This window comes from Amphibalanus amphitrite, unplaced genomic scaffold (assembly GCF_019059575.1).
Source record: "Amphibalanus amphitrite isolate SeventyFive unplaced genomic scaffold, NRLGWU_Aamphi_draft 001529F_arrow, whole genome shotgun sequence".
Classification (NCBI taxonomy): Eukaryota; Metazoa; Arthropoda; class Thecostraca; order Balanomorpha; family Balanidae; genus Amphibalanus; species Amphibalanus amphitrite.
Window position 1 is genome coordinate 88,762 of NW_024883022.1, and position 9,976 is coordinate 98,737.

The 9,976-nt window shown below is 46.1% G+C and overlaps 2 protein-coding genes and 1 non-coding gene across 6 annotated transcripts; 1 reads left to right on the plus strand and 2 right to left on the minus strand.

The window, feature by feature from the left end:
- Positions 1-456: 456 nt before the first annotated feature.
- Positions 457-6,732, minus strand: LOC122373651 (longitudinals lacking protein-like). 4 transcript variants are annotated; one of them, XM_043351938.1, is made up of 3 exons: positions 6,708-6,732; positions 2,491-2,692; positions 457-1,539 (listed from the first exon to the last, which is right to left on the minus strand). In XM_043351938.1, exons 2-3 carry the CDS (start codon positions 2,671-2,673, stop codon positions 1,360-1,362), a joined length of 363 nt encoding a protein of 120 aa, XP_043207873.1. In that variant the 5' UTR covers positions 2,674-2,692; positions 6,708-6,732; the 3' UTR covers positions 457-1,359. The 4 variants fall into 4 exon arrangements, with proteins under 4 accessions (XP_043207873.1, XP_043207874.1, XP_043207875.1 ...); XM_043351939.1 differs by lacking the exon at positions 6,708-6,732 and adding an exon at positions 5,591-5,823; XM_043351940.1 differs by lacking the exon at positions 6,708-6,732 and adding an exon at positions 5,788-5,810.
- On the minus strand, positions 6,492-6,563 carry Trnam-cau. Its single transcript has one exon. It is a non-coding gene; the product is annotated as a tRNA-Met (tRNA).
- A 250-nt stretch (positions 6,733-6,982) lies between the features above and the next one.
- On the plus strand, positions 6,983-8,744 carry LOC122373653 (eukaryotic peptide chain release factor subunit 1). Its single transcript, XM_043351941.1, has one exon. The coding sequence runs from the start codon at positions 7,174-7,176 to the stop codon at positions 8,482-8,484; it is 1,311 nt and encodes a 436-aa protein (XP_043207876.1). The 5' UTR covers positions 6,983-7,173; the 3' UTR covers positions 8,485-8,744.
- Positions 8,745-9,976: the final 1,232 nt, after the last annotated feature.

Here is a 9,976-nt window from a genome sequence, read left to right on the forward strand (position 1 = left end):
AGACAGAATTGAGCCGGTGTCTGCCGGTAAAGTATGGGGCTCGCCGGCGCACACTAACGCTTATTGGTCGAGCCATGTGGGCAGTGTTGGATTGCTATGTTCTGGTTGGTGCACATAAAACTGCCCGGGAACAGGAATATGTACCTATAAATAAAAAGGGTCAATAGCCCGCCTGAATGTTAGACAAGAATAACCAGCAATGGCATAACGAGTATTATAAAGAAACTGGTCACAAGATTTTTACAGTTAAATTTCATTAGCTAATGGCAAAATGAACAGGAAGAAATAAGTCATCAAAGTTGAGCTGAGCAGCCAGACTAAGTACAAAAACTGAGCATAATCAGATGTTCTAATGCTGGTAATGGGGGGGGGGGGGGGGCACGCTGTCGTATGGACCTCAGCCGCTGCCGCACTCAGAATCATCGCAGAATGCGTACAAAATTGCACAAAGCAGGCCCATTCCATCTCCATCTATTATGTATATCATCAACATGAGCTGCACACTTGTCAACGCGATGAGAGCACAAAAGAAAATTTCCTAGGAAACGAGAGAACAAATGTTGACATGTATTCATATCACCTCGTCAACAAACGTCAGTTGTGAGACATGTCATCAGCAGAGAAAATCCATCTATGAAAACTAAAGAACAAATTCCATCGGATTCATGATGACAAAAATAGCGCGAGGCACGATTGAAATGGACATCAACAATCGCACACCGCTGACACAATAGCATGTCCGTCGGCTGGCAACCCGCTCAATACCCCCCCCCCCCCCCGTCAGCGCCTCGGCCGCGCGCGCTCAGAGCGTCCGAGGCCCGGGTACGGGCGGTATCCTCCAGAGCCGCCCGGTTAGAACGGCTACCCACCCAGCAGGGCCGCACGCCCGCTCTGAGCGAGGGCGTGGCCGGCTGCCTGCCCACCGCACTCGGGGGCGTGCAATCCACCCGGCAGACAGCGTTTCCCGTCCCCCCCCCCCCGACCGGCAGGTAGGCGGGCCGTTTGGCCGTCACCAGTCACCCGGCTGGCTTTTGGCCATAGCCCACGAGTAAGCACACTGGTTCTAAGGTCATATCCACTATCCAGCGTATGTCCAAAGGCCCTCGCCAGATCTACCGCGACGCGATGGCTTTTGCCGCATCTCACACAAACTGCAAGACCTGAGCTGGTGATCGTCCGCAGTGTCAACAGACCCCGCTGGAGACTTCTACCCCACACCGGCCTAACCAGCTACCCACGAGAGCGAGGGCTGCACGGCCATCCGCGCCACAAAGATCACCTAGTCAGTCCCCCAGTCCCCCCAGAATAGCCTGCCCCCCCCCCCCCCCCGAACCACCCGCTCTACGCGACGGAGACGCCTCACATCTTGTTGACATCAATGAGTCCCTTGACCTTGAGTTTTTCGGCGGTTTTCAGCAGGTCGGGCAGCTGGTCCTGGCCGACGTTCACCTCGCCGGCGTACATGAACTCGAGGATGGCCTGCAGGTGGCTGAATGGCACGTCCTTCAGAATGATGATCGGGTGCTTGGACGGGTTCTCCTGCGGGGCGGCAGAGCGTCAGACCAGCGGACCGCACCGCGCGCGTCGGCCACTCAGTCGCGGAGCTCAGCGAACCGCACCACGGCTCGCCAACAACCCGAGATGGCGGACGTCAACGGAGACCAAACATTTTAAACGGGGGAGTTGCAATGTGTCGCACCACACTAGAGGCTATTGCACAATGCACAATATCCGAAACCGAAATGAAAACAATCTTAATAAACTTCGCACGTAGTGTTTTCTGCCGAGACCAAGGCTATATAAACCGCTGAGACTAACCAGAATGCTTTTTTTTCTCACGCAAATGTCATCGACTACCTGATTCACCCAGCAATAACACATTTCAATTTTAAAAAGTTACACCATTTTGAAGCATCGTTATTTGCAATATTTAGCCCTTTTCTCAGCACGTGCTTTGTGCAATATAACGGCATTAATAATAAGTCACGGGAGTTCGGAATAAGCTGTTACGCGGGTTTTACTAAAGCCATTGGATTGTGTAGATATTTGTTTTTATAAGGCCCAATGAAGGCCGAGCTCCTGCCTCAAATAACATAAAAGGTGCAGGAACAGCTGGTATTGTTAACATCACCCCTGACACTGGTGGACAGAAGTTATAATGTGATGTGAGATGTGAGACCTGCAAAAAGCATTGCATTGCTTCATTACAAATGTAATTAGCACGTATCTACGCACATTAAAAAGCGCCATGTCATCCAATGCATTTATTTTCTTGCATCTACCGCACTGTATTATGGCCTGAGAGCTAAACTATGAAATACAGACAACACAGAGCTGAATGCTATCGCCGTCATCGGTGTCTCTGAGAGCCTACCCCTCCCCCTCCCCCCACACACTTTCAAAAGCGTTCCTACGCCTATAAATGATGCTTTATGGCATGCTCACCAATGTCAACGGTTGCGCGAAAATGAGCAGGGTGGTGAATCTTACCTCTAGAAGCGTTTTGAAGTAGGGTGAGCAGGCAGAGAGGACCATTTTGTGTGCCTTGCATGTCTGACCCTCGCAGGCGAGCGTCACATCCAGGAAGTTCTTCTCGCTGCGCAGATGTTTGAAAGAAGAGACCATGTTGGATTGGAAGTCGTTCCATCTTAGACAGTACTGTTGGCCTGCCATTGTCAGCAGCAGTCAGCACCTGGTGACCAGAACAAGTGTCATTGACAGCACAAGTGCCATCGCACATCACATCCTCGCTGGGCTAGGCCCAAAGTATGCTCTCCAGCTGCATTGTCGCCCCCATCCCTTAGCAATGAAGCTAAAAAAGCAAAAAGGCTTCAATTAAAGGGCCTCAGAGAAATGATTCTATAAAAAAATACCTTCAGTCAATCCAAAAGGCCAAGTGTAAGTCAAAAACATTTTGCAGTGACTCAAAATGTGTGTTCCAGAGGAAGCAGAACAGAGCAGGATGAATGCCCCTGGTCTGAGCAGGATGTATCATAGTTGGAGACCCTGTAAGATGGAGATGTTTCCGACCATAATCAGTTTACTGAGCAGGTAGGTAATGTATCTAAAGATTTTGAGCCCTCTCAGGCCATTCTGACAAGCCTTGGGCCTTCAAAGATAGTCATGAATCATTTGATAATGTTAATGGCCTTGGCACATTGATCCAAGGTTGAATCCTCGCTTATGATCAAATTTGAAAAGAACTTTTTTCATAAGATCTCATGGATACTTTTGTATAATATTTTGGCTCCATCCATTCATTAATGGCAAAAGTGGCAAAGTCAGGGAAAATAGGACATGATGACCATTGACCTAATTATCTGACCTTTACTTTACCTGACTTTACTTTACTTTACCTTATTTTACCTGACAGCAAATAATTTTCCAATTGAGTACCTATTTTCCCAATAGAGCCACTACAAAACAAACATTGGTAAGATTAGGCACCCAGCAACATCTAGTAAGTCTCGTTCAGTATTGCTATTTTAATTAATATTCAAATGAAGAATTCATTTCTGAGCAATGGGAATTTACCTACCTACTTGAAGTGTAACATATCAGCATGACTTTTTTACAATATGTCAGTAGGCGGAACTATGGTCAAGCGTACCCATTTTCGGGAACGCATTTTCGTTCCCATGTTTGGGAACGATAAACCCAAATATGGGAACGCCATGTAGGCATTATTTAAAACAAGAAAAAGAACCGTTAAATGACGTCCAAAAAATATAAAACGATCGTGAACCGCCTGATATTTGTCTCAATATTGTTGGGAAAGAGTTTGATATTGTAAGGCCCATCGTAGTTTCAAATCGTTCCCCTATTTCTAAAGCAGTCCATCATCCGGGCCGCGAGCCCAAATTTGGGAACGCTCTCGTACACTGGCGCTGCAAGCGTTCCTTATTATGGGAACGGCGTACCCAAAATTGGGAACGATTTCACCGACGCCTTTCAGGGGCTCTTTTCATTAACAAGCATCACGTCCAACGCCGCAAATTATTGTTAACGCAACAATCATCAGATGACCTTTCCGGCAAGACCGTCGCATGTTTCGCCCGGTCTTCTGCGCTTTTATTCCCGTCGATCTCGCAGCGGGCACGCCCCCCTCTGCAGGATTTCGTAATTCACAACGCTCAGCGATGTTCAACAAGGTCTTCCATACCTATATCCACCGTCCGCGCTGAGGGTGGAGACATGTCAAGCACCTGTCTGTTTATCACCGATAGTTGACGAGTACAAGGAAGTATCTAAAAATGGGAACGCTGAATATGTTACACCCTCAAAACACCTAGTCCCAATGAAAATCTAGTTTTTTCCTTTCTTGATGAGTGTAAGTGGCAAAAGGCCTGGTAGGATGAGCACGAGGAATTATCGAAATCAGCATAAAAATTATAAATAAGCCACACAGAGCGAGCTATATAAGAGAAATTCCCCCAAAACGATCACGCTTAGAAACACGGAAGACAAAACCACGCTCATGACGCTCCTTATAAAACAACTCTAAACAGCTAGCATCCAAATAAAATATGTCTTTCCGGGATGATAAAATACAGCTGGATAATTTTCAACCGCTTAAACTGAGTTTACAACAGTAGCTCGGTAAATTCACTCACGTTCCACGCGGTCGTCCGCCCCGACACAAAAGTCAACAATATTACCTCGGGACCGTCCGCGTCTTCGCTTGCATTTGTCAGCATCTGGTGTCGATAGTATGAAAGTTCATAACCATTATTATACTTTACCTCAAACTAAAAAATGCTTCATTTTCCTTAAAATTGCATGTTAAATGTCGTATAACCCATATTTCCACCATTCTGTCATTTTCAAAAAATCATTAAAAATATCATTCCACGGTCAATTTCCTTGTTCCACGGTCAGATTAAAGATAACTTTATGGAGATTTAGTAGACACTTAAATCAGCGTGCACTTTTTTGAGACGTGATGCACTTTTGAGTTTTAGTGGGAGAACGGCCGAAAAATTGCCTTCCGTTCTCATAAATGGGAACGCCCGTTCCCATATTTGGGAACTCCGTTCCCAAAAATGGGAACGTTCCTATATTTGGGTACTCATGACCATAGTTCCGCCTACTGATGTATTGCACAGCACATATTCTTATAATTTCTTATTACGAGAGAGCGAGCGCACCAAAGTCTTTTCAATATAACGGAAAAATCTCAGTCTGAGCAGCCCGGCCAGGCACGGCCTGTAACGCTTTTGAGAGGCTTATATCTTTGCTGTTTTTATATCAGTGTGCTGTCGGTTTTCCCCACATAAGAAAGTTATTGCTGGCGCGGCTTGGCCTCTCATTGGTCTAACGAATAGACCACTTAAATTTGACCAATGAGGAGCCAAGAAGCAGCAGCATGGTTGCAGCCTGCTGATAAATAAACAGGGTGCGAACAGAGCTCAGGCATAACATTTTACCAGGTTGAGGTGCAAAACAGGGCCCTGAAACATATACTTAGGTGTTATTTCTTATTCACAAATTGAAATAAATTCAAGCTGAGTTTGAGGTTTGACTTCATACCTGATAACTCAACCTAGCTAGGTAGGTAAGCACCTATCTACCTATCTAGGTACCTACTCACCAAGTGGAAGACTTTTAAATAAACAGAAAACAAGCGATCCCAACAACAAAATCTGCCTTACAGCACCAAGGCCGTATAGAGTTACAGCACCTCGGTGCCGTTCTGGTTCTTAAAGCTGAATTTGAAAAGACCGGAATAACAAAAAAGACACCACGAATTATGTTTTTTATTTCTTAGGATCATGGACCATCACAGACCGGCTGATGCCAAGCTTGTCAAGGCTTATCTTTTTCACCGTACATGGTTAAAATGTTGAAATGTATTGTGACGTCATAAATCCTAGCAAAGGTTGCTGGCAAGGGGTTGCTGGTCTGTATCCAAGGTACCTATGTTGCAAGATACCTATGTCTATGTTCCAGGTTTAGTTGATTGCGAGAGCACCTCCTAGGCTTTTCACTGACTGTAGTCTGTAAATGTGATTTATCAGAAAAACGACAGGCCCGCCCAAACATGAATTAATCCCAGCAATTATGTCCGTATATGTCCAATATAGGCGATATAGAAAAAAAATCCATCTCCGAACAAACCCATCCGCGTATAAGCCGGCTCTCAGTACGCTTCCTGTTCCCCGGACTGCCCAAGGGAAAGTCGGTAGCCAACAGAGTCGAGGTTTCCTTTCCAACCTAGGGCTCTTACCCCACGCCGCCCCTCCTTGGTTTTCTGGTTTTCTCGGCGAGCCCGTAAACCTTTCCATTTTTTAACAACCCTTATCCGCAGACCGCAATCCTCATTGATGCAGTCTAGTGACATGCACGATGAATTCGCCAGCAGCGCACTGCGCAAGTTTGTTAGTTTGCTTTCACGCAATTTCTAGTAGGCAACTACTGACTAAAATCGGCAAAAAGGCAAGCTGAAGATTATTAACTTATAAACATACTAATAAACATTTCATTCAGAAAAGTAGCAGAGCGTGGTTTCGATCCACGGACCTCTGGGTTATGGGCCCAGCACGCTTCCACTGCGCCACTCTGCTTCGTGAGATTTGGCGTGTAAAAATAATTATATAAATTGAGAACATTGAAAATTCGAATTAAATCACGTTCTTTTGTATGCCACAATTTCTAAAAGAAAGAAACACAAAGGTCACATATCGGTGTCAATTAACCTAAAAATATACCACAATATATATCGATAATATCTATGGTCCTTGAGGTTTGACGCATCGAATCCATCGAATATAGTGCTCCTTACCAAACCGAATTTGTAAAAATTGTATTACTTCTGAAGCATATTACAGACAAATCACATTGTTTCTTAACGTTTTAAAAGTTTATTTTCTTTTCAAATAGAAATAATTGTAGTTCACCTCAATTTGAACATCTATTAATATGCGAATATTCTTTATTCGTTATTCGAATATTCACTCTGGTCCTCTTTGTCCACCTCTAAGCGAGCCGTGTCTTGCGCCATGTGGTAGACAGTCGTTCCGTGTGAAAGTTTGGTATATAGGGCCTTGAGTTTGTCGGCATTTTGTCATTTTACGGGTTTTTATTATCTGAAGGAGGAAGAGAGCAGTGAATTTCCACTTTGTCTGGGTGGCGCCTTTCGCCATCTAGCATTTGAGTCAACAAAAGCCTAAGAAAATGGCGTCTAACGAGGACACATCTGCTGATCGTAACGTTGAAATATGGAAGATCAAGAAGCTTATCAAAAGCTTGGAGCAGGCAAGGGGAAACGGGACGAGCATGATCTCCCTGATTATACCTCCCAGAGATCAGATTTCGCGTGTTGCGAAAATGCTGGCTGATGAGTTTGGTACGGCCTCAAACATCAAGTCAAGAGTGAACAGATTGTCCGTGTTGGGTGCCATCACATCCGTGCAGCACAGGTTGAAATTGTACACAAAGGTTCCAGCAAAAGGACTGGTGATCTACTGTGGCACTATCGTCACAGAAGAAGGTAAGGAAAAGAAAGTCAACATCGATTTTGAACCATTCAAAGCCATCAATACATCCCTCTACCTCTGTGACAACAAGTTCCACACTGAGGCCCTCTCGGCGTTGCTCGCTGATGACAACAAGTTTGGTTTCATCATCATGGATGGTAATGGTGCTTTGTTTGGAACTCTGCAAGGCAACACCAGGGATGTCCTCCACAAATTCACTGTGGACCTGCCCAAAAAGCATGGTCGTGGAGGTCAGTCAGCGCTCCGATTTGCCCGTCTCAGGATGGAAAAGAGGCATAACTATGTGAGAAAAGTGGCTGAAACTGCAGTGACCTTTTTCATCACCAATGACCGGCCCAACATTGCTGGGATGATCCTTGCAGGAAGTGCAGACTTCAAGACAGAGCTGAGCCAGTCAGACATGTTTGATCCTCGCCTCCAGGCAACAATCATCAAGCTGGTGGATGTATCATATGGTGGAGAGAATGGTTTCAACCAAGCCATTGAGCTGTCAGCTGAGTGCCTGGCAAATGTCAAGTTCATCCAGGAGAAGAAGCTGATTGGGCGCTACTTTGATGAGATCAGCCAGGACACTGGGAAGTACTGCTTTGGAGTCAAAGACACCCTGGCTGCTCTGGAGCTTGGAGCAGTGGAAACCCTGATCTGTTGGGAAAACTTGGACATCCAGAGGATTGTCCTCAAGAACCACGCAAGTGGGGAGGAGAAGATTCTGCACTTGACACCTGAGGAAGAAAAGGACAGATCCCACTTCACTGACAGTGATTCAGGTGTTGAGATGGAGCTGGTGGATTCCATGCCTTTGCTGGAGTGGCTGGCCAACAACTACAAGTCCTTCGGAGCATCGCTCGAGATCATCACTGACAGGTCACAAGAGGGCTCACAGTTTGTCCGAGGGTTCGGTGGAGTGGGAGGGATGCTGAGGTACACTGTCAACTTCCAGAGCATTGAGGTCAATGAGGAGGACTATGACTATGATTCAGACTACTAAATTTAGGTCATTGTGAAGAGGCACAGCTGGTTATCTGCGGGAAGTATATTGACTTGGTCTTTGATACCGTTATGGAGTGCTGAAATTTATTACAAGGACATTGCAGTACATGCTGTGATCCTCCATCTGCGCTCATGGGGCTGGTGGTTGTAAGATCTTTCTGGTGAGATCCAAGGCTGGCTCAGAGAGACCATTGAGAATGATTCTCGCCAGCTGCATTGTTCACACTTCATTTAGCTAATACATGTTTGTGGAAAGGCTGTTCTATTTTAGCAGGCTGATGGCTGATGGTTAAAGCTTACTCATATTTTAGTTAAGCTTGGTTTAACTAGGGCCTTGGGGTGAAATATTTGAAACACAGTCTAACCCGCGCCCTGCCGGGTGGGGGGTTGTTTGAACACGCACACACACCTGTAGTTTTTCGCGTTTTTGACACCTCATCATACATATTTTCCGCACGTGAAAATTACAGACCAAGGTCACTCAAGGTCAGGTCACCAGGTCAGATCAAGTAACCTAACCTTTCAAAACGTTTCAATGTTTTTCAAAGCGATCGGTCACCGAGTGACCGATCGCTTTGAAACTTTCAGCAATGGATAAGAGCAACGATATGATCAAATGTTTTTCTCGGAACTTTGACATCGGTGACCTAAGGGCTAGGTCATTTTTGCGACCTGTGATGTGCATGAGTTGGGGCACCCCACTTGTGCGTGCCTGGGCTCGCCTCTCCGCGCACCTCCCGCCGTGACTAGACATAGGTATCCATTGTATCCATTGTAATCACAGACCTATCCATTGTACCTAAGTCAATGGGAGAATGTTGAAAGACGCCTTTTTTGGACGAAAGTCATTATAAACTTTTCAAACACCGAATTACAAGTTTATGTGACACACAACCGGAAAATGGCACCCTTGGCCCATTGTTATGTCCCTATGGTCATTTAACCCTCGCCGGACCTATTGGTTTTCTACATACGCGCCGGCCGAGGGGAGGGGGTACGACCCCCCTCGCCGTTTCGTCCCTGGTGGAGCTAGCGCGTCGCGGAAAAGACGAACGTGTGCGCCGTTACGAGACGCAGAGATTGGTACCCTATTTTAAGGTCCTAGGTCAACCGGTGACCTCTGAGGTCAGGTCAAGTGCCCCAAGGTACGGTTCAGTTTTTGGTGAATAACTTCGCAAAAAACGGCCGCAGAGCCGCGATTTTGGCAGCATCGTGTTCGCCTCGCTCAGGCGCGTCAAATGATATACTTTTTGTTTGGGTCAGGTCAACTTAGGGTGTTGACCTCAGGTAACGGTCAGGCCACCCCCAGGTCACGAAGTTGGTCGAAAAAGGTCATGTCGCATACCATTCGATTCGGCAGGTCTTCCCGAGTCCATTGGTGGCTTCCCCGGCTCGCTAGCTCAATTTGATCGGGAGTTATTGACGAAAAACTAATATGACCTTGATGACGTTATAAATGACGTCACATAAGGTCATCATTGCGAAAGTGA